This window comes from Gopherus evgoodei, chromosome 1, assembly GCF_007399415.2.
Source record: "Gopherus evgoodei ecotype Sinaloan lineage chromosome 1, rGopEvg1_v1.p, whole genome shotgun sequence".
Classification (NCBI taxonomy): domain Eukaryota; kingdom Metazoa; phylum Chordata; order Testudines; family Testudinidae; genus Gopherus; species Gopherus evgoodei.
In genome coordinates, this window is record NC_044322.1 from 12,403,949 (window position 1) to 12,429,199 (window position 25,251).

Genomic DNA, 25,251 nt, shown 5'->3' on the forward strand with positions numbered 1-25,251 from the left:
AGATCTCACAAGGTCATCTAGTCCAATCCACTGCTCAAAGCAGGAACAACCGCAACCCAGTAAAGACTTTGTCAAGCCAGTCCTTAAAAACCTCTAAGGATGGAGATTCTGCCACCTCTCTAGGTAACCCATTCCAGTGCTTCACCACCCTCGTAGTGAAAAAGTTTTTCCTAATATCCAGCCTAGACTTCTCCAGCTTAGTGTCAGCTGCAAACTTGCTGATGGTGCAATCCATCCCATCATCCAGATCATTAATGAAGATGCTGAACAAAACCGGCCCCAGGACCGATCCCTTGAGGCTTTATACTGGCTGCCAACTAGATATCAAGCCGTTGATCACTACCCATTGAGCCCAATGATCTAGCCAGCTTTCTATCCACCTTATAGTCCATTCATCCAATCCATACTTTTTTAACTTGCTGGCAACAATTCTGTGGGAGACTGTATCAAAAGCTTTGCTAAAGTCAAGATACATCAAGTCCACTGCTTTCCCCATATCCACATCATAGAAAGCAATCAGGTTGGTCAGGCATGACTTCCCTTGTTGAATCCACGTTGACTGTTCCTGATCACCTTCCTCTTCTCCAAGTCCTGCACCCTCAGTTGCATTAGATCCGGCCCCATGGACTTGTGCATGTCCAGCTTTTCTAAATAGTCCTTAACCTGTTCTTCCACCACTGAGAGCTGCTCACCTCCTCCCCATACTGTGCTACCCAGTGCAGCAGTCTGGGAGCTGATCTTGTCTGTGAAGACCAGGGCAAAAAAAAGCATTGAGTATTTCAGCTTTTTCCATATCATCTGTCACTAGGTTGCCTCCCCCATTTCAGTAAGGGTGCCACTCTTTCCCTGATCACCTTCTTGTTGCTAACATACTTGTAGAAACCCTTGTTACCCTTCACATACCGATAGCTGCAACTCCAACCATACTTTGGTCTTTCTGCTTACACCCCTGCATGCTCGAGCAATATTTTTATACTCCTCCCTAGTTATCTGTCCAAGTTTCTACTTCTTGTAAGCTTCCTTTTTGTGTTTAAGCTCACTGAAGATTTCTCTGTTAAGCCAAGCTGGTCACCTGCCATATTTGCTATTCTTTCTGCAGATTGGGATGGTTTGTTCCTGCACCCTCAATAAGGGTTCTTTAAAATACAGCCAGATCTCCTGGACTTCTTTCCCCCTCATATTAGCCTCAAAGGGGATCCTGCTCATCAGTTCCCTGAGGGAGTAAAAGCCTACTTTTCTGAAGTCCAGGGTCTGTATTCTGCTGCTCTAATTTCTTCCTTTTGTCAGGATCCTGAACTCGACCATTTCATGGTCACTGCTACCCAGGTTGCCACCCACTTCTACTCCCCCTACCAATCCTTCCCAGTTTTTGGGCTGCAGATCCAGAGGAGCACGGCCCCTGTTTGGTTCCTCCACCACTTGCACCAGGAAGTTGGCCCCAAGATTCTCCAGAAACTTCCTGGATTGTCTGTGCATTGCTGTATTGCTCTCCCAGGAGATGTCAGAGTGATTGAAGTCCCCCATGAGAACCAGAGCCTGTGATCTGAAAATGTTTGTTAGTTATCCGAAGAAAGCCTCAACTACCTCATCCTCCTGGTCTCGTGGTCTATAGCAGACTCCCACCATGACATCACCCTTTTTGCTCTCGCCTCTAAGGTTAACCCAAAGACTCTCAACGGGCTTTACTCCAGTTTCATACTGGAGCTTGAGCAATCACACTGCTCTCTTATATATAGTGCACCTCCTCCACCGTTTCTCCCCTGCCTGTCCTTCCTGAATGGTTTATACCCATCCATGAAAGTGCTCCAGTTATGTGAGTTACCCCACCAAGTCTCTGTTATTCCAATCACATCGCAGTTCCTTGACTGTGCCAGGACTTCCAGTTCTCCCTGCTTGTTTCCCAGGCTTCTTGCGTACATGTACAGGCACCTAATATAACTAGCTGATTGCCCTACTTTCTCAGTAGGAATAAGGAGGCCTTCCCTTTTGCACCCTCCTCCCTGTGTTTCCTCCAGGTATCCCACTTCCCCACCTACCTCTGGCCTTATCATTAAGCACATGGAAGTGAAAGTTTCATTATGCAGATGTTTTAAGGGGTCACTTCATTGTTTTAAGGAAACTTAGGAGATGAAGGTGCACTTTATTTTACTTTCTTATCTCTCTCCAAACAAACTTGAAAAAACCAAGCTATTAATGGTGAAAGTTAATTTGGGCAAAAAAACCCACTTTCTCTGTGCAAAAGCCTGGCAAATGGATATTAATGTACTACCTGGGAAAGCTGATTAAATGGATGACACAGCACAATTAATGACACTGGAATTTCCCCACCTCCCTAGAGACCCTGGGCAAAATCCAGCACAGGACTCAAGGAAGCTATAAATCTTCAGTGAATGGTACAGATCAGTGCTAAAAGCTTTCTCAATAACAAAATGTAACACACCTGCCAATCTGTTAATTCCAGCCTCAGAATTAATCCAGCGGACAGAAAACGGCAAAAACCGGTCAAATGCATCCCACAGCATTCTATAAAGAGGCCTACAGCCACCTTTTTAGTTAATTAGATCCCCAAAACAATGTTAAGAGAATGCAAAGTATGCAAAGTCATGAATGTAAAAGGTAGAAAATGTCAGAATTAAGGTTGCCTGTGAAACTTTAATATGGCGCCCTTGTGCATATGCATCATGATAACTGTCTTTAATGACATGATCACATATTATTTTTCCCACAAGAATCCTGATCGGAGGAGCAATTGTAAGGAAAGCCTGCTCAGCCCCTGCATCTCCAAATTGGAGCATACTCAGGCACTCTGTGGAGATGCCACATGTGCAGTCCAGTCATAAATGGAGCACGTTTAGTCGCTTTGTGGCAACAGTCCAGTCTGATTAGCATCAGGCATTGTGAGGGGATGGAGCATGGTCAGTGCAGGTGGAATCTTCCAAGATTTTAGCTACCAGACTCGAAAAGTCTCTACTGAACACGTGTGACCAGAGATTTTTCAGAGGCTTATTATTTTGCCAAATTTGGGCCAATTTTCAGAGAGATGGCAAAAGGCTCATTGCTACCTGTACCGCTTACAAGCAGGTGTGACTTATGGACATCTAAGGTATGTCTACATTGCAGCTGGAAGTGAGCCTCACAGCCTAAGCAGAAAGATTTATGCTAGTTCAAGCCAACCGAGCATAGTAAAAACAGCACTGTGGACATTGCAGCTCTGGTGGAGACGGGGGCTAGCCACCTGCGCTCAGCTACAGGGGGTTGGGCAAGCTTGAGAGCCTTTAGTTGCTGCCTGAACTGCCCTGTCCGCACTGCTATTTTTAACACGCTAGCCACAGCCAAGCTACTGTGCGCCCGTCTACCCAGGCTTAGAGCCTCACTCCCAGGTATAGTGTAAACATACCGTTATAGACCTGATTCTCCACTGCCATGAACTTGATGTCATCATCTACACCTGTGATGGGTGGGTGTAAAATGGTAGCAAATCAGAATGGCTGTGTTTCACACAGGTGAAAGACTATCCATACTTAGATAACTGTGTTTGAGGCCATTTGGGCTATCCTTTTGGTCCCATCTACTCCACAAAATAACTGTCAGAGGAACCAGTTACAATGGGGTTGTCCTGGGATGCGGTCCATGCCGGCCTTTTCCACACTAGCCTCATTTCCCCAAAATGTCCTGTGGTTACTAATACTGGTTCAGCTCCCTGAGTGTTAGCAGTGGAATGAACACTAGATAAATAAGGTGCCAATTCAATTTTTTACCGCTGGTAATCTAACACTGCTTAGGTGTTTTACTTGGCAGTAAAATGTCAGGAGCCACATAAAGTCTTTCCTACACTACCATGTTAGGTGTATTTCTCTAATATTTCCCACCTTTGCTAACAATGGTTCTGCTCCACCTTGTGGAAGAACCAATGTAAGCAATAGTGGGAATTTTTTGAGAAATAACATTAGTATGGGCAAGGGCATTATTTCTCCTGGCACTCTTTAAAAAGATAAAAATAAAGCATCCCTTTTCATTAGATAGTGAAACCAGCCATGCTACAACTGAATGAGGTGGACAATGCACCATACTCCAGCTGTATTATGTACTACCATGTTTGAAACAGGTTTCCATGCACTGCTCCCACCGTCTCTTTAAATTGGGTTGTAGTTAGCATGCTTCTGATCGCAATGTGGATGGGCTTCAGTACAGGGCACGACAAAGTCACGCAAAGAGGTATGTCAGAAAGGCAGGTAATTGGGAGATGGGCTGTTAATTTTTAACTTGAAGATCATGGGCCGTTCCCAAAATAAATCAATTCTGCTCCTTAATCATTCAGGGTATGATTCTGCCATCCTTACGTTGCCTCATGCCTTACTACATAAGTTTTTCAATAAAGTTTAACATGCTTTGTTAGTTACTGCAGGTCACCCCACTCTGGGTCAATACATTAGTTCTGGTCAGTTACATAGAATGTCACCCCTACTCTCTTCGTGGAGCTGGGGTTATGGTTCAAATGATCACTCTCAGAACAGGAATCCCCTATTCTCCTCCTACTTCAAACTTTCACTTTGTCTCTCCTTAAGGCACGAAACACAGCCCTCCTCATGGAGCTGGTAACTCAGACCTCTATTCCTAGGCCAGGAGTCCCCACCTCTCCTCCTTGGAGGTAGGCTGTAATTTTACCAGCTGTAGAGCCTCAGCCTGCTTCTCTTTTAGGTGGCTCTTTTCCTGTAATTAGTGCTCATTTCAGTAGGCTGTCTTCTCCTGCTACCAAGGAGGAGGTAGCATATATGCTGGTTCTTTAAAGCTCATCTCAGTTGGTTGGGTGAGATGAGAGCATTGCCCTGTCCCCTCTGCAAGGCTAATGGTATCACACATGTAAAGACCAGTGATGGGATCTCCTCCTCAAAACCACTTATTTGGGGGATTGTTTCCTCTCTCTACCAATATCTTCTAGGTCCTGGTATATACATCAGGCCTTCCAAAATTCTAAAGGGCCATGCCACTTGCTGGGGTGGGCTGACCTCTAGGCACCACACTACCCATAGAATATTAGGGTTGGAAGGGACCTCAAGAGATCATCTAATCCGACCCTCTGCTCAAAGCAGGACCAACCCCAAATCCCTAAATAGCCCCCTCAAGGATTGAACTCACAACCCTGCGTTTAGCAGGCCAATGCTCAAACCACTGAGCTATCCCTCCCCCCATCACAAAGCCCAATAGAAATTTATACCAAACCCTGCATATAAGGTTTTGAAGATATTTTGTTATTTATAGTAGAAAATGAAGGCGGCCGGAGGGTAGGGGGAGGAAGAATCACTGAACTCTAATTCAGGAGTATTTTTTAGTGTTACTGACATCCTTATCTGAGTCTATTATTATGACCAGTTACCCCCGCACCAACGTATCATGTTTAAAAACAGTGAAAGAAAATCCATTATGGGAAATGTTTCTTTCTCTCTCTTCTTAACTGTAACTGAATCACGTTATTCCCCAGTAATCAGTATGAAATAAAAACACAGACCTGAAGAGAACTCCTTTCAGGAGATATTAAGACCTGTAAAACTGATTCCTCTTCAGCGTTCATGTGCAAAGGTCAGTCTGAGCTGTGAAATGAAGAGTCTGCCGGCATGTCTGTGTCACTGTCATAAAGGCTGCGCCAGCACTCATAGTGTCAAGTGTGCATTTTTCAGGGGCGGGGGGAGGTAGTACAACTATAAAAACTCACTACACTTAAATGTTACTGACCAAATCTGAGAGTCCATTTCCTTTCTTTTAATGCAAGAGGAGGAAATTACATTCAGGTAACCTCTTTTATTAAACAATCCTAAACCCAAGGGTGGATTAAGCATGAAAGGGGCTGATTTTCATGTTGTGACACTGACATGTGGTTTCATAACTTTTAAGGCCTAAAAGGACCATCATGATCATCTAGTATGATGGCCTTGTCATAACCTAGTCCCAGATTTGGACCTTAGCGTCCAAAATATGGGGGTTAGCATGAAAACCTCCAAGCTTAGTTACCAGCTTGGACCTGGTACTGCTGCCACCACCCAAAAAATTAGAGTGTTTTGGGGCACTCTGGTCCCTCCGAAACCCTTCCCTGGGGACCCCAAGACCCAAACCCTTGAGTCTCACAAAAAAGGGAAATAAATCTTTTCCCTTCCCCCCTCCAGGTGCTCCTGGAGAGATACACCGAAGCAACCTCCGTGAATCTAAGCAGAGGGAGTCCACCCTCTGTAATTTCAGTCCTGGAAACAAAAGCACTTTCCTCTTTACCCAGAGGGAATGCAAAATCAGGCTAGTAAATCTAACACACACAGACCTCCCCCTGATTTCTTCCTCCCACCAATTCCCCGGTGAGCTGCAGACCCAATTCCCTGGAGTTCCCCAGTAAAGAAAAACTTCAACAGGTCTTAAAAAGAAAGCTTTATATAAAAAGAAAGAAAAATACGTAAAAATGGTCTCTCTGTATTAAGGTGACAAATATAGGGTCAATTGCTTAAAAGAATATTGAATAAACAGCCTTATTTAAAAAGAATACAATTTAAAGCACTTCAGCAACTATAGACATGTAAATACAAAAGAACATATAAATTCCTATCTGATTTTTGGTACTCACAACTGGGAAACAGAAGATTAGAAAGCAGGAAACAGAAAAACTTCTTATCGGAGAGAGCATACAGGCAGAAGACAAAGAACTTAGACACACAATTCCCTCCACCCAGAGTTGAAAAAAATCCTGTTTCCTGATTGGTTCTTTGGTCAGGTGGTTCAGATTACTTCTTTTTAGGTGAAAGAGACATTAACCCTTAGCTATCTGTTTATGACAGGCCTGCACAGTGCAGGCCACAGGACCTCACCCACCCGCTCCTGAAGTACAGAAATAACCTCTGGCTGAGTTTCACAATGTCACCGTGCAAACACCAAGCTCATTGGGATCTTTATGGCTCTTGATTAGCCAGAGACTTGACAGTTTTGAGCTATTTCTAAACAGAAACCATCATCTCTACTATGTCTGTGCACGGAATTTTTTACTGCCTGTATAACAGGGGTAAGGGGTGGAGGGAGGGACGGCATTTTCACATCCTCATGTTATGTATGTATATATTTTCTAATTTGATCATTAGCAATGAGCCTCTCTTTTATAGCTAAGAATTAGCAAGGGCCCATTGCATTCACAAAAATAATTGCTTGCACACACACATACTCATTAAGCAAAAACAAGTCATTTCACAAGGCTCTAGCTATTGCTGATATTGGGACAAACTGTGTTCTCGGTTATACTGGTGAAAACTGCACTATGCATTGTTTTTCACTCTCAAGTGTGATGAGAGCCTCATATTGATGTCATGTGTCATAATAATAAAAAGCTACAGAGGCTAAGCATGGAAAAAACCTTTTGCCATTCTCCACTACATGTTCTGGGCTAACTAAACCTTACTCCACTTCAAAATGCTCAGGCTGTCTGCAGACATAGGATCTGATTCTCCACTGCCTTGCACCTTGACTAGTCATTTAGGCCTGGTTTACACTGGGGGTGGAGTGGGGGTCAATCTAATTTGCACAACTTCAGCTATGTGAATAACATAGCTGAAGTTGACGTACTTAGATTTACTTACTGTGGTGTCTTTACTGCTGAGGCTCCCCCATTGACTCCGCCTGTGCCTCTCGCTCGGAGAGCGCTCAGCAGTTGATTTAACGCGTCTTCACGAGACGTGATAAATCAACCCCTGCTGGATCGACTGCTCCGGAGTTAAGTGCATGGAGTGAGTTTAAAATGCTATGAAATGAAAATCATCCTTGCATTTACGCTGTTGGCAGTATTTTGCATTCACTTTGCTCAGGTATAAATGATGACACAAAGGTCCATTGTTTTTTAACTGTATCATCTGAATTCTGAGCAGGTCCTGAAAAATGAGTGGCAGTAATAATATGGTACAGATAGCTTACAGTGGTTTAGCTGTTGCGTTAATCTGGCTCCCATAAGCTGGCCTTCTTACATTTGTTTTTAGAAGACTGGTCAAAAATATCACTCTGAACTGCCTCCTCCTAGCATCTGCAATCAACTGCCTCCTCCTAGCATCTGCAATCAACTAGGGGAAAAACAACTGAGGAAAGTTGGCAGTTTTTCAAAGGGACGCTATTAAGGGCCCAAAAGCAAGTTATTCCGATGGTTAGGAAAGATAGAAAATGTGGCAAAAGACCACCTTGGCTTACCCTTGAGATCTTGCGTGACCTACAAAATAAAAAGGCGTCATATAAAAAATGGAAACTAGGTCAGATCACGAAGGATGAATATAGGCAAATAACACAGGAATGCAGAGGCAAGATTAGAAAAGCAAAGGCACAAAATGAACTCAAACTAGCTATGGGAATAAAGGGAAACAAGAAGACTTTTTATCAATACATTAGAAGCAAGAGGAAGACCAAGGACAGGGTAGGCCCACTGCTCAATGAGGAGGGGGTAACAGTAACGGGAGACTTGGAAATGGCAGAGATGCTTAATGACTTCTTTGTTTCGGTCTTCACTGAGAAGTCTGAAGGAATGTCTAGTATAGTGAATCCTTACGGGAAGAGGGTAGGTTTAGAAGAGAAAATAAGGAAAGAGCAAGTAAAAAATCACTTAGAAAAGTTAGATGCCTGCAAGTCACCAGGGCCTGATGAAATGCATCCTAGAATACTCAAGGAGTTAATAGAAGAGGTATCTGAGCCTCTAGCTATTATCTTTGGGAAATCATGGGAGACGGGGGAGATTCCAGAAGACTGGAAGGGGGCAAATATAGTGCCCATCTATAAAAAGGGAAATAAAAACAACCCAGGAAACTACAGACCAGTTAGTTTAACTTCTGTGCCAGGGAAGATAATGGAGCAGGTAATCAAAGAAATCATCTGCAAACACTTGGAAGGTGGTAAGGTGATAGGGAATAGCCAGCATGGATTTGTAAAGAATAAATCGTGTCAAACTAATCTGATAGCGTTCTTTGATAGGATAACGAGCCTGGTGGATAAGGGAGAAGCGGTGGATGTGATATACCTAGACTTTAGTAAGGCATTTGATACAGTTTCGCATGATATTCTTATAGATAAGCTAGGAAAGTACAATTTAGATGGGGCTACAATAAGGTGGGTGCATAACTGGCTGGATAACCGTACTCAGAGAGTAGTTGTTAATGGCTCCCAATCCTGCTGGAAAGGTATAACAAGTGGGGTTCCGCAGGGGTCTGTTTTGGGACCGGTTCTGTTCAATATCTTCATCAACGATTTAGATGTTGGCATAGAAAGTACGCTTATTAAGTTTGCGGACGATACCAAACTGGGAGGGATTGCAACTGCTTTGGAGGACAGGGTCAAAATTCAAAATGATCTGGACAAATTGGAGAAATGGTCTGAGGTAAACAGGATGAAGTTCAATAAAGATAAATGCAAAGTGCTCCACCTAGGAAGGAACAATCAGTTTCACCTATACAGAATGGGAAGAGAATGTCTAGGAAGGAGTATGGCAGAAAGAGATCTAGGGGTCATAGTGGACCACAAGCTTAATATGAGTCAACAGTGTGATACTGTTGCAAAAAAAGCAAACATGATTCTGGGATGCATTAACAGGTGTGTTGTAAACAAGACACGAGAAGTCATTCTTCCGCTTTACTCTGCGCTGGTTAGGCCTCAACTGGAGTATTGTGTCCAGTTCTGGGCACCGCATTTCAAGAACGATGTGGAGAAATTGGAGAGGGTCCAGAGAAGAGCAACAAGAATGATTAAAGGTCTTGAGAACATGACCTATGAAGGAAGGCTGAAGGAATTGGGTTTGTTTAGTTTGGAAAAGAGAAGACTGAGAGGGGACCTGATAGCAGTTTTCAGGTATCTAAAAGGGTGTCATCAGGAGGAGGGAGAAAACTTGTTCACCTTAGCCTCCAATGGTAGAACAAGAAGCAATGGACTTAAACTGCAGCAAGGGAGATTTAGATTGGACATTAGGAAAAAGTTCCTAACTGTCAGGGTAGTTAAACACTGGAATAGGTTGCCTAGGGAAGTTGTGGAATCTCCATCGCTGGAGATATTTAAGAGTAGGTTAGATAAATGTCTATCAGGGATGGTCTAGACAGTATTTGGTCCTGCCACGATGGCAGGGGACTGGACTCGATGACCTCTCGAGGTCCCTTCCAGTCCTAGAGTCTATGAGTCTATGCACTTTTTAAAATAAGTCACAGATCATGGGCCAGATTCAGACCTGATGTAAGTAGCTGCAAATCCATGTTGTTGCAACCACTTTTATGGGGTCTGAATTTGGCCAGAAATATAGACGCTTCTTCGAAAGCGTGGAAGCAATAGCTTTAAGGTCTGTCATGATATGACAAAATTGCTAAGTAGGACTTTTACAGATACTGTGTTGATGAGGGTAATATAATAAATACATAGATTTATCAGAAATTAGAAATAATAAAAATTGGAAAAAAAGGGGAATAGTTACCAATCAACATAAATCAGAAGTTATGGAAAGCAGAAAATTGATAAGGGAAGCTAAAGAGAGTAGAGGAAAAATCCATGGCTAGCTGGGCTAAGGACAGTAAGGAGCTTTTTAAGTATACTAGGAACAAAAGAAATACCAGTAATAGAATAGACTCACTATTAGATGGAGAAGGTAAAATTGTTAATAATTATTTAGAAAAGGCAGAAGTATTCCATAAATATTTCTATTCTGTATTTGAAAACAAGCAGGATGATGCACTCATATCACATGAGGATGACAAAGTACTTTTCAGTCTATTAATAACTAAAGAGGATGTTACACAAGTTCTACTGGGAACAGATCTTTTTAAATCAGCAGGATCAAATATATTTGGTGGTGACTCGTTTACAGCATATACATACCTTCGTGAGGAGAAAACACTGGGTGCTGAAGAGCTCTTTAATCTAGCTGAGAAAGGCATACCAAGAACCAATGGCTGGAAGCTAAAGCCAGACAAATTTAAATTAGAAATTCAGCATACATTTTTAACGGTGAGGGTGATTAACCACTGGACCAACCTACCGGGAAGTGATGGATTCTCCATCTCTTGACGTCTTTAAATCAAGGCTGGATGTCTTCCTGGGAGATATGCTTTAGTCAAGCACAACTTATTGGACTCAATATAGGGGTAACTGGGTGAAATTCTATGGTCTGTTATATACAGGAAATCAGAATAGTTTATGTAATGGTCTCTGTGGCCTTAAATTCTGTGAAAAGCCCATTGTAGATGGATCCATTGAAGAAGAAGGGAGTCTTTCCACTGATTTCAGTAAGCACTGGATCAGGCTCAATGAGATGTGCTTAATCAGCATTCTTCCCAGTGTACTTCTGAAGGGCTGTTGACTGTTTCTGCAAGTAGGAATTCAATGCCCTGGTTTCAGAACTTGCTGCCCTTGCATATTACACTTCCATTTTCATCATTTGTTTTATAAAATGTATTGTTTTTTAGCATCTGGTAAGCAGTTCAATAAGCTTGCATGAAGAGCCCCACAAAAATGTGACTACATGAGCACTGTCAGTTTCCAGTGCAATGATTTTGCAAAACCCAGCTGGGAACGTATGTGGCTTTCATGAACATGGAAAAAGCCAAGGTTTTATCCTTGTAAAACTCTGGAATCTGAGCTATAAAATGAGCATGCATTATAATTATGAAAGTTCAAAGTACTTTTTAGGTTTTATACTTGGAACCATTTGGCTTCTTGGACAACACTTCATTGTTAGATTAATTTTAAAAGATTTCTATATTTGTTGTTTTGAGCTGCTGCTAAAACAGAAGATAATTTATATTTGTTTTTAAGCCATATTTTCTGACAAAGAGATTTTTTTTCATTCAACAGTTTACATACAACCATATAGTTCCTTGACCCAACACTGTTAATGTCAGATTACAGATATTGGTTAGGGCTGAAATAAAGAGAACCATCTATACCAGTGTGACTACAGTTAGCTCTCCAACAACCATCTGAATGAACGAATCCAGCTCAAAGTCAGATCTTGTATCTCTAACACTTTTATTTTAAAGCTGCCATTAAAATATCTCAGCTTCCTATTTCTTGCACTATAAAGCTAACTGTGGCTGCAGTCCAAAGACAAAATGCTAAGCCAAAAAAGAGATGCTCACTGTCTTATAACAAGAAAGACTCTTTCTGGATGTGGAAAGCAAGAAAAAATTTCAATTATAATTATTTCACAATGTGATTAAAGCAGCAGCAGAGGAAGAAAAAGCGTGACGGGAAGGACTGACAATGACTTGCCCTGACAAATTTTTGTCCTTCACTTGTTTCTTCTCCCTAATGATTGCTGCCTTGCTTACAGGTACAGTCCTAAAGTGCAGCCGCCTCTGCTCTCTCTGAGCTAGGGATGTACTGCTCTCATTACAGAGCCTTATGTATTTTATATAACTTTAGGGGGAAGTTGGTAAAGTGACTTACACATTAAAGTGATTCACCCTAGAACTGCCCAGTGGAAACTTCCATTGCCAGATCCTTGCAGGCAGCTTGCTCTTGCTCAGTGCTACTCAACATGTATCTTGTCCTTATTAGACACAGCAACTGCCCTAAGCATTGCTCCTTAATTAGAGCAGAGTATGAAGGAGGGTGGCCCACAGGAAGAAAGGGCTCCAAGTTTCCCCACCATCCTTACTGTAGGACAAAGAAACGTAAGGAGTTCCTCTGAAATGTCTCGATCAAGTATTTTTCAAGGGTCAGTCGATAGCTCCATTTTGATAGCATCTTTCCATTTAGTTACCGTTTTTTTCGTGCCTCCGGTTCCCAGAGGTAATTCACATGGGCAAAATGTGGGGCTCAGGGGTGAGATTATCACCAAGATCACTTAACACCAGACTGAAGGGTCAGTATCCAGTTGATGTATTATGCTTTCAGTTGGACCACTTTCTAGAATCACAACAGTTTTTGTTTGTAAACTTTCCTAGGGCCCAATCCAGATCCTGCTGCAATCTATGGGGACTTTGCCATTGATTTTAATGGGACCAGACAACATGGTTAGAATACTCTGGACTGATTTCAATCTCAGTTGCACCAGTTTTAATGTAAATGAAGTTGGTCCTGTTTAATAACGGTATATGTCAGAGAAGAATTATCTGAAGATAATACAGGAGGTTATGAATTAGAATACTTTAAAAAATATCAATTGTAGTTTGTCTTTGGGAGGTGCTCAGATGCTATGGTGATGGGAACTTGTATGAAAAACTGGAAAGACGGACAGGAACACATTTCATTTAGCCTGTAAGCTCTTTGCTGCAGTGACTGTCATTTATTATATGTCTGTACAACGCTGCGCACAATGGGGCCCAACCTGCTTGTGCTCTTTAGGCACTATAAGTAGGCTTGGAAGAATTCAGTGTTTTTTATAGCTTCAACAGATAATATTGTTGTGTATTTATAAGCATTTGATTTAAAATTTCACACAGTCATGCAAAACTACGGATGTTAAAAATAATGGTTAAAAATGCTTAACTATTTAAATGTTCACATTTGCAGGAAATTGAGGGGAGGGGCGGGAGAAGAGCCCGACAACTATTTAATGACAGTAGACGCTGAGATTCAAAAGTTAAAGCTTTCTAAACCGTTAAAACAAAATCATCATCACCACATGTCAAAATACACACAGTAAGTATCCTTAAATCACATCTGTTTTTACTATTCATTTGCTAATCCATTTATAACAAGCCTAATTCCAAAGTTTAAATAATTGGATTCTGACTCTAAGTAGTTTTCAAGCAGCATTTTTCTCACTTGATTTATCTGTAGATTTCTAATATTTTTTCAATGTGTGTGTTTACAGTAAAGTCAACACTTACTGTAATTTACCAATACAAATCTAATCTAGGTCTAAATATAAGTGTCAAGTATATATACCTGCCCCTGGAAATTTCCACTACATGCATTCGATGAAGTGGGTATTCACCCACGAAAGCTCATGCTCCAATACGTCTGTTAGTCTATAAGGTGCCACAGGACTCTTTGTTGCTTAAATATAGGTGTTATATCACAACAACAGTTGTGGATGAAGAATAATACTACTTGCTATTTTACTGCACCTTTCACCACTGGGTCTCAGTGTTTTGCACACAGTCATTAATTAAATCTCACACTAACCATGAAATAATTGCAGGACACAAATGTTAATTGAATTGTGATGCCAAGTCCCCTGCTCTCAAAAACAGATCACAATGTAGAAAGGCTTTGCCAGAAAGGATCCTTTGGTGTGTTGTTTGTGTCTTTCTTAGCTGAGATTAGATGGAAATAAGGAACGGAAGGCCCTGTAAATTAAATGGAGAAGAGAAACAAAACCCTTAATCCTGGATCAGAAAAGAAAAGTGAAAAAAAGAAAATTAAGGAAATTTATCGGTAGGGCAAAATATTGGGCTACATTTTAGGGTGAGTGAAAGAAAGCCTTAATATCTCAGTATAAACGCAGGCTAAATAAATACAGCACAAGCTGAAGAATGAAGCGTTAGCGGCTTTTCTATTGATCTCAGGTGGTGCCCAGACACCACGGTAATTGCTGTATCAGAAATGCATAGCTAGGATAGCTACAAACTTCGGAAAGCTAAACTGAACTAGGGTTAGTATACAGCATCAAAGGGTCAAGGATAAACTGAGCTCAAATTAGCTTTTGGGACAATCTTTAAACAACAAAAAGAAAGCTGCTTTATAAACACATCACAGTGCTGGAACTGTTTCACTGTTGAAGCCTTTTGCCGGTCATGAGCAAGGCAGCTCTAAGTGAAACAGTGGCTGTAACGAGTTTAAATAAATGGAGAGCTGAAATAGCAGAGCGAGATCTGACTCCAATCAAATGAGTGGCTGTTCTGGCTCTGTATTACATTTTCCATCACTATCTTTAATTTGAATCAAATGTACATCTCTTTTGCTGTTTGTGAAATGCAACCGCAGCACATGCTTAAAATGCAGGAAAATAGCAAGTGCTTTACTACATCAAATTATACATCCATCTGGCCTGGTAACTGGATCAGGAAGATACTTCTTCTGTTTCAGATGAAAGCAACTACTCTTCATCCCTAATTCACTTAGAAGCCAATACTGTCCCTAGTATTTAGCCAAGCAGCTGGTGGCCATAAAAGAGCTGGATAATCTAACAAGACTTTTCCATTTCTAATACCTATGATCTCTATGGGGACAGAATTCTTCCTCCCAAGATGTGGAGTGATAGCAGAGCTTCTCCACAGAGCTGTCCTACCAGACCTTGTTCCTACCACATATTAGAGTTGCCAACCCTCCCGGATTGGCCGGGGGTCTATCAGAATTGGCCTCAATCTCCCGGGGGCTAAAAGTCCGGTGGGTGGGATGGTGCAGCGCAGCAGGGCTAAGGCAGGCTCTCTACCTGCCCTGACTCCGCGCAGCTCCCAGAAGCAGACGGCACGCCCGGCTCCTAGGTGTAGGGGTGGCCAAGAGGTCTCCATGCACTGCCCCCACCTCGAGCGACGGCTCCGTAGCACCCATTGGCCGGGAACCCCTCAGCCCCAGCCTGGAGCCCCTTCCTCCAACCCCAACGCCCTCATCCCCAGCCCCACCCCAGAGCCTGCATCCCCAAATGGATCCTTCAGCCCCTCCCACACCCCAACCCCCTGCCTCAGCCCGAAATGCCATTCCACACCCTGAACCTCTCATTTCTGGCCCCACCCTGGAGCCTGCACCCCCAACAGGCAGGGGCATGCGGGATCCCCAAATTCTATTCAGTTACTGCACAGTAGAACCAGGCTTGTTCCAGTGCAAGCAAAGCCTTCCACGCCTGAAGAAAAAGAGGCAGGATGTGGAGTTTGGCCACTTGTGCTTTTTTGTACATGGGAGAAAAAAATTCCTTCCTGACACCCCCCGCCACCAGCTACACAGTTTAATACTCTGGAGCACAGGATTTGTTCATCCTTGTTACTGCCGTACCTTGTATAATTGAAAATAGTACAAACAGTCCCCAAATGAACAATTTCTGTTAAAATTACAGCCACAACATGGGTTTCCATAACCTCCAGGAACATCAAATTTGCAGATTAGTTACAGGCTGCCTAAAGAAGTCTTTCATTCAGTAGCTCTGATTTCACTGCCCTTGCAGTTTTTATGTTGCAGCCTTGACCTAATACAGTTTCTCTTTGGCATGTGCCGCTTACAAGATCAGCCTGTGAAAAGTCTTCGGGATCTGGATATAAGGCTCTTCCTTTGCATTAGCTGTCAGTGCACGCAGTGCATTGCTATTGGTGTGCATTGTTGCAATTGACTTAGTGTAGTCTCTATGAATATTTGAAAAGATAGTAGAAAGTGAATTTAAAGCTGGTTAATTCCAATGAAAAATAGCCTCTGATGCTTAATAGGCTTTTTTCTATTTTGTTTGCCATTATCTCTCAAGACCAGTGATTCAATCCTGCAAAAGCTTCAGCTACATCACAATGTTTACACATGCTGCGGGTCATTAAGTTTAGATGGACTCTTGCTTCTTTCCCAATTGCCTCCCACTCCCAGATCTTTCAAATGAAAGAACAGCAAGATAAATAAGCCAAAGACTATTAAAGAGCATAAACTCCTTGGTAAAATGGAAATACACCTTTCAAAAAGGTCCAAATGGCTCTTTGTTTTCATGCTGATCGATATATCCGTCCATCCATCCCAGACCTAAGCAAGAGCTCTGTGTAAGCCTGGAAGCTTGTCTCTTTCACCAACAAAAGGTGGCCCAATTAAAGATATTATCACAGCCACCTGGTCTCTCTAATATCTGTCTGTGTGTCTGTTTTGTATTGCTGCACATCACCATTGTATCTGAGCCCCCTTCACATAAAACGTATTGGCAATAGTGAAGTGTCCCTGGTGGAGTTCATGAAAATATCTTTAATGAAGTCTCTGGCTCATTTTAGGTTAAGAAAACTCTGCTTGAGGTAGTTTTTTTGTTTTTGTTTTAATTTGAACGGAGGCATTCTGGTGCACTACCTTCCCCGGTGGACTGGAGCATTAGTATCAACTGCTAGGTGGATGGAAGAGAATTAAACTCCAAATCACTGCCAAGGGCCCTGAACCGAAGCTTACTCACTTTAATAGGAGTTTTTCCATTGACTTCAACTTCTTTGGGATTGGGCCAATGGTCATAAAAGAGAATTTCCATAATAATTTAACTAGCAAGAGCCAGTGGCAACTGGCCAAGTTATCAACATTCACTAGACATAATAAGGGCTATATTTTGCCATTCTTACTCATGTTCAACAATACCTTAACAATTCAAACAGTCTCAGGGAAATCAATAGGAGTAAGATACTACTCAACATGAGTAAGGACATCTGAATACTCTGACAAACAAATACCGAAGTACATAAACATCAATGATGTAATAATAAATAAGCACTTATTTTGTAAACAGACCAGAAAATAAAAAAAATATGCATTGTTATTAAAAATGTCATAATTTTGATCAGGATACAATCCATCTTGTCAGAAGTTGATCAAAGTAAATTTTTGGGGGGCAGGTGATACAATTCTTATCTGCAACTTGACAGGATGTTAAAAATAATTACAAACGAAAAGGTTATTCATAATTTTTAAATGAGTTAATTAGTAAACCCAGTCAGAGTCTCTCATTACAGTAATTAATAATTGATTATACTTGAAATTAAACACAATTTTTCATCAAAATCTAATTAAATAACTGCTTTTTTGCCTGCTGATTAAATCATTGGGCCTGGCAGTGATACTCTTTGTTAAATATGTTTATGCTGTACTGAACCGATGAATTTTATTTTTAATAATTGATAGTTCCTTTAGAAATTAGCAATAATGACCCATAATTACAACAGTTCAACCTGATCAGCATTCCTGGCACCTTGCCAGCCACACACAGTGCTTGGCAGATGCCACAAGAGTCATCCAATGGGAAAAAAAGGACCTAAGCATAACCCATGGACATAATTTTCTAACCATATTAACTATGAACTAAATCAAAACTGCTGGAAAAGGTTTCCGAACAGGAGACCATTAAGGGGCAAGTCAGCCTTCCAGACCTGTCTGTAACACAGCAAAGTGTATATACATCCACAGTCATAATTAATGGACACCAAAGTTTTAAGTGAGCTATGAAGAGATACTCTGACACAGAGAGATAATGTCCAATGGAACCCTGTTCAGTGCATAAGGAGAATGCTAGATAACTGAGACAGACAGGCTCAAACATAAGTAGCAAATGATGAAAACTGACTTTACATTCCATCAAACAGTTACTGATTTAATGCTGGTTAATTAATCATTTCTGCTTCTATTATAGCAAGCACAAAAGTGACCGAAGTATAATACGAGTCAGTAGTGGAAAAGATTCAGTCAGTAAAGCAGCACACATAAAGGGAACACGGTGAAACTGATCAGTGGTGGTAACTGTAGTAATAATTATACACATATGAAATGAAAGCGAAAAATCTTTCAATCCACGTAAAGATTTGCTAGTTCTAATCGCAATATTTTACAGATCTTTAGCCTACAGGAAGTTACAGTGAAATCAAAGACAACAGCTTGTTTGTGCCACACAGAACAGGCTCTTTCACCTGTGGCTACACAACAGTTTGTATCATTGCCATTTTAAAAGAGGAATCTATCAGAGAACCTATATATACTAATACCAGGTTTATCAGTAAAGGAGGAAGAGAAATGAAAGGTAATATCTAGACCTTAGAAGTTGAGGAATACTATTCTCACCTTAATAGTTCAGTTGCTCCTTGCAATAAGCACTGGAAACCTTAAAAATCCAGGAAACCAATTGCAGACAAAACTCAAACAAAAATGTCATTGCACAGCTGCAACAGGACAACAAATTTTCCAGATCTTCTGTATTTCAAAGTTAATTTATTCCACTAACCCTCAAAATATTGGGCGAAAGTCCTGAACTACTTCCTCAGCCTACTAAAACTCCCAGACTGTTCTCCTCATTCATGCAATTAGTTCCATTAATTTCAATAAAATTACTTGTGTAAGACAAGCAACATTTAGCTCCGAGACAAGTGGAGATTTTCCCGGAGTAAGAACAGAGCCAACATTTCAGGATTTGGAGTCTGACTCGGCTCCCACTGACTTTGATGGGAGCACAGTCAGGATCCCAGTCTTGTTACTATGCTTTACTGTAGGAGGGATTGTCTCATTCTAGCTGATTCCAACACTTTCTTGAGCAGAAAAGGAACAATTCAAACTCTTTACATAATGCATAAGGAACAGGTTCTATTAAACCTTGATGGTACTATTTAATGAAATGAGCCCCACATTGCAACACCCACCAAAGTCAATGGGCTTACATGGGTTTCAGGGCTTGTCAAAGAGTTAGTGCACAGCAAGCTGGTGGGTAAATCCACAGTGCACCAGCCTGCTGCGCACTAATGATCCACGTGGACCCAGCAACTGCACATTAAAAGTGCCCTAGTGCACACTGACTTGCTGCTATTTGAGACTGGAATTCGTCAAAGCACACTAGAGAACTTTTAGTGCGCAGTTGCATAGTCCATGCAGCAAGTTAGCGCACAGCAGACTAGGGTGTTGTAGATTTACATCTCAGCTTGCCACACACTAACTCTCCATCTAGACAAGCCCCAAGAGGCCTTACTTGTTAGTTACTATGGGTGTAACCAACTTGGTCTTGCAGTTCCCAAATGTTAGCAGCACTGGTGCTGAGGGTAGAGGATAAAAAGGCTGAAAAGTGGAATATGCTTACCGATAAAATAAGCAAGCAGGATCACTAGCGTGACTGAGATGATAATGGCACTCAAAGCAGCACATTTCCAGTTACAGTACTTATAGGGTTTCTTCAGATTAAAGGCAGGCCTAGAGAAGGTACTTCTGGGAAGGGGTCTTGGGGGAGGAGAGTACACAGTGCTGGACGTCAGGGGATATCCCGGCGACGTTGTACAAAAGAGGGGAGAGCTGCCTCCGGGTTTAAACAGGAAGTGCCTGAGGGAAGAAAGACAAAGAGTAGGTGACTCTTCACGAAAATAAAAGCAGAGGCAGAATTCAAAGCTTAAGGACGGTGGGGCTGTTTCCGGAGTGAAGAAAGCAGCTTCACACAATGTTTTGTAAATACATGGATGCCATGAACAGAAGACAAGTCACACAGAGTAAAGGAAAAAAGTCACAGCGCCAACAATACTGCAGAGAACACTTCGACAGAAAGAGATGTCTCCACAGGAAAGCTCACATTACAGTGAAATGAGAGATCCCAAGCATAGCTAGGACAGATCAGTTCACTCAAGCAGGACTGAGGGCCTGATCCTGCTCCCAGTGAAACTTTCAACTGAATTTTAATGGGAGCAAGTTGGAGGTGGGGGAGAGCATGAAAATTTATCCAAACATACTGATTGCTGCAAGGGAGCTTTGTTTGTTTGTTTGTTTTTTGCTGTGTGGAGATGGGGACAAGGGAGTCCTTTCACGGTGCCAAAATTGCCAGAATGTTCCCAGTTTTCCATCCCAATAATTTTGACGGCAGCCATATTTTAGCCTAGTTGTTTTATGGGAGACAGTAATGTAAGGACACTGAGCATGTCTCACTAAAGTCAGAGGAAAGAATCCCATTGACTTCTATGGGAGTTGGGTCAAACTGTAAATGAAAATTCCAATTTTCAGGAAAAGCTCTTGAGACCTTTAAGGCACCGGAATCCCTCTATTCCTGGATTTTCTTCAGGAGTGAAGGGACAGGAAGGAGAAACAGTGGTAGCTTGGGTGGTAGGCCTGATTCTCCTATCTCTAGACCAGGATAAATCAGGAGTAATTCCACCACTGTGGGATCAGAATCAGGCCCAATGCACCTAGTATTTTTAGTCATGATTTTATGAGCTAGATCCTGAGCAGTGATAAATCAGTGTTATGTTGGTTTATGCGAGTCGAGCATGTGGCCCGAGGTTTCCATCTCAAAGACACACGTAATAATAGGGACGAACTCTCACATGCAGAAACATTGCTGCGAAGAAAAGTCATGGAACAATTTGTGTAGTATAAAGGGGTGTGGATTTTCTTTCAGAACAATGTTTATACTACTTCTGGCAAACCCGTTAATTAACTGTACAAAATAACGGTTGCTAGAACATAACTCATTATTTCCACTATTCATCTATGTTAAAACTTTAATTCAGCAGCAGCGTCTCCACTATTAATTCATTTCTTTGCTTTATTTAGCTACAGATTTATTTGGTCCTCATTGAAGAGGCATCTGCAGTGTACAAATATAACAAGCAGTATTGCAGCTGATGATGATTATTTAATTAGGAAACCACTAACACACAGCATGTCATACAGGTTCGGTGCAATGTGTAATCTTCTTAGAAGCAGTTTATAACTTAAAAAGTATATAATCAAAAGTTAAATTTAAAAAGTGATGGTTATCATCAAAATGGGATGTTAAATCAACACCAAAGGCCTGGGTTTAAAGAAATGCCCTATCATCGCTGCTATCAGTGTCAAAAAGATACTTCTGTACCTTTGTAAGGCAATGAACCTGGAAAATATCAGTTTAACATTTGCAGTACTGTTCAGCCAGCCTCATAATAGTTTAAAGTTTTCACTGAAATGCAAGTAACATTAGTTCAAAAAGGACTGTAAATTGCTACAGATACATCTTATTAGTGAAATGATTTTCAAAATAGCAAAGAAAGCCAATGAGATGCTATGGATCATCAGCATATTAATGAGGGTCCTATTAATATGTACAGAATACTGTGCTCCAAGCTCAGGAATCTCATTTTTTAAAGCCATCTTAGAAGAGGTAAAAAAATGGCATTGCCCTTAAAACATCATTGAAGTGACAAATGCTTTCATGCAAAGATCATAATGGCTGTACAGTAAACAGAAAGACCACATAAGTGTCACATACCCATCATTGTAAGCACCATCATGTCGGGAGGAGGTGAGAATGTCCATCTCAATGAGGTTGTCCTGCAATGTCTCTAGGAATGTCTGCTTTGCTATGTTTCTACATACATATGGAAACATGAATGAAGCCAGTGAGTCATGCATCTATGAAGTGTGATCGTATAAACCACAATGGTTATAGTGCAGTTGTGCATGGAATTAGAATGATGGACCATATATTTATATGTATAAGATAGAACACATATACATATACATATACAGCATTTAAGAATGTTCACTTCTAAGTATTGCTTATACACACATATATGAACGCATACACATCCCTGTGTGCATATATATAAAGTCAAGGGTTTTATGTCTATGTACATTCTTTATTATTTTGCTGACAGTGCAGAAAAATATGTATGAAACGTTCTGATCTGCTGGAATTAAAAGACTAAATCTTAATTTAGCAAAGCTGTACTCCAATAATGAGTGTGCATCAGTGTCAGTTTCTGTGCAAAGACTGAATGCACTACCCAAATACCATCAATACCATGGTTCCATCTTGTATGATCACTAAGGTTAAGATTTTGTCATGGTTATTTTTAGTGAAAGTCATGGACAGGTCATGGGCAATAAACAAAAATACATGGAAGCCGTGACCTATCTGTGACTTTTGCTGCTGCAGTTCCATGGTTTCCCTCATCACCGGGGTGGCTGAGAACTGAGGGGTTGCCCCTCCGCCAGTGGTGGTTTGGAACTGCTGGGTGACCATATTTCCCAAAAAGAAAATGGGACACCCCCAGCCGCTCACCCGAGGCATTCCCCTCCCCCATGAGAGGGTGTCGCCCGTCGCTGGAACCCTGAGAAGGGCTCCCACAGGACTCTGTCACCTGTCTCTGGAACCCTGCCAGGGCCCCACTGGCTACCAGCTCCAGAGTCCTACAGCCCAAGGGGCTGAAGCAGAGACTGTCAGGGAAATCTCTGGAAATCCTTAGTCATTACATATCTCCAGCCAAGCACTTAACCAGATGAATTCTCTGTTTTGTTTAAATCCTTACTTTGCACTTTGAATTGGGTAATTAACAACTGATTTATTCTAATCTTCTTACTTATTTTAGTGAGGCAATGTTAGTCTGATATATAGAAGTTGAGATATCTGGGTTTTGCTCCACATGCATATTTTAAATAAACATTCTCTCAATTACTGAGCGGCAAAAACTGGACTAAGTTATCTGTAATTCTCATAATGGATTGCTGGTGGTGGATAGCTTAAATAAATGGCACCTCAGTCTGAAATAACCTGGTTTGGGTTTTGAAAAAAGTCTTGCCCCTTCCCAGTTTTGTTTGTACATATATGGAGATCAACCAAATCCAGAGTCATATATCCTAAACTCCTTGATACTTTTGGTTGGAGGGATTGAGAGTGACCCAAGCCAACCACTCAACTTTAAATGTTTTATAATTACATTTGGAACTTCTGTAGCACCATCAAGGATCTCAAAGCTCTTTACAAAAAGACTGAAGTCTCAGTTTACAGAAAGTGAGGCACAGACAGGGGAATGTGCCCAAGGTTCTACAGTCGGTCAGAGACCTCCTGGCCTGCAGCCCTGTGCCACAAGAACATCCTTATCTTTTGCAAAATCAAATCCATCCCTGATTTTGCCATTCTCTATTTTCAAACATCAAAAGTAAATCTGAGTCTGCATCTTGAAACGTCAGTAAATTCCCAAGCCAAGACTAAAGAAGAGAAACACATCAGCACAGTGACACTTTATCACTTATGCAGGATTAAGGGCTTACAGGATATGAGAGGCATGTGGTGAACTCTGTCACAAAAGATGTATTCAGGTAGCAGGCTATACCAAGGGAAACTTCAGTACTGCTGCATTATGCAAACCTCCCTCTATGAAGTGTCCTTAACCTTAGTTTTCATCTCTCCTTCTCGCTAATGCCAGTACTTGTTTAGTTCAAGCCCCTGCCTTTGGTGGCTATGGGCTGCAGTGACAGCACAGATCTGCAGTTGATCCCAGTGACAGAAATGTGATTCATATTCATAGCTTTCAACATGCTTGAGCTGAGACATAGCACTGGAAATATCAACCCATCTTAAAGTATTTACTGCTTCCACTCGTTCCCCAAGAATGCAGGAAAAGTTGAATGTTTCATTCAATGTAATAAAGAAGTTACACCTTGGCTTCCTTGGCAACCTTTCAGAAGTGGTGTGTCGAGTCTTCATTTATTCACTCTAATTTAAAGTTTTGCATGCCAGTAATACATATTAATGGTTTTAGAAGGGCTTTTTCTAGAAGTCTCTAATATAGAACTAAACAACTGTTGTATGTAAAGTAAATAAGGTTTTTAAAATGTTTCAGAAGCTTCATTTAAAATTAAATTAAATGCAGAGCCCCCCGGACCGGTGGCCAGGACCCGGGCAGTGTGAGTGCCACTGAAAATCAGCCTGCGTGCCATGCCATAGATTGCCTATCCCTGAGCTACACACTCGCACACAGAGCCTTTAATGGATAAAAGGCAAGGCATCTAACAATGAAGTAATCAGTAAAGGTTCATGAATAGATAAAATTTGTGTAAATGTGATTCCATGTATTTCAGTTGTGAATTGACAATGAAATGGGAGAGAATATGGGTTATGTGAGCTTCGGATGCATATCAGGAACAGAGCAGCCACACACTGAGCTACATTGGCCATTATTATACAACTGCACTCTTCATTTACTGTGGGCCAGATTCTAGCCCCTTACTTAATCTGCGTAGGGGTTTACTCTGGGTAGATTTGCTCATTCTGGAGTAAAATCCTGACTCAACATGAGTCAAGGAGGTATAACCTGGTCCTTGGTGCTTACAGCCTGAAATTCTCTGGGACTACTATTGTCCTGAAGCTACAGCAGTGCCAAACAAATGGCCATCTCAGTTGGCATTTATTTGCTCACTGCAAGGTCACATTTTCCAGAACAGAAAGGAGAGGTCAGAGAAAAAAGGGAGGAATAAAGAGCAGAGAAATCATGGGCAGAAATTACTCACCTGTAAAGATCTCACTGCTGAGCAAAGATGTTTTTATACAATAAATTGCTTTTAAAGCAGCAAAGGAAGGAGAAGTGGAGAAAAGAGAAGTAGAGGAAAAGGAGAGAGGAGTGAGGAAAAAGAAATGAAGAAAAAGAGGGAAGGAGGAGGTGTGAGGAGGGGCTCCTCTTCCAGCAACATATGAAATTCTCATGGACATAGTATTTGTAAGATTTAAGCACCTATACTTGCATTTATGTTAACTTTTGCATTAAACTCAACCTGTCCCCTCCCAACCCTCCACTCTGAACATCCCTAGATAAGGTCATTCAAAAGCTGAACCCAGATCTGAATTCTACTAATAGTCTCAATGTTATTAAAAATCAAAACCAGACACCTTCA

The 25,251-nt window shown here is 41.4% G+C and overlaps 1 protein-coding gene across 6 annotated transcripts in view; it reads right to left on the reverse strand.

Annotated features, from left to right (window-relative positions):
- The window catches only part of TENM4 (teneurin transmembrane protein 4), a 546,329-nt gene that overhangs the window by 235,405 nt on the left and 285,673 nt on the right, over positions 1-25,251 (reverse strand). For all 6 annotated transcript variants that reach the window (XM_030558332.1, XM_030558336.1, XM_030558355.1 and 3 more), the window contains exons 5-6: positions 21,848-21,946; positions 19,700-19,935 (exon numbers count right to left, since the gene is read on the reverse strand). In XM_030558332.1, the coding sequence (XP_030414192.1) occupies positions 19,700-19,935; positions 21,848-21,946 (335 nt within the window). The remainder of the gene's footprint in view (positions 1-19,699; positions 19,936-21,847; positions 21,947-25,251) is intronic.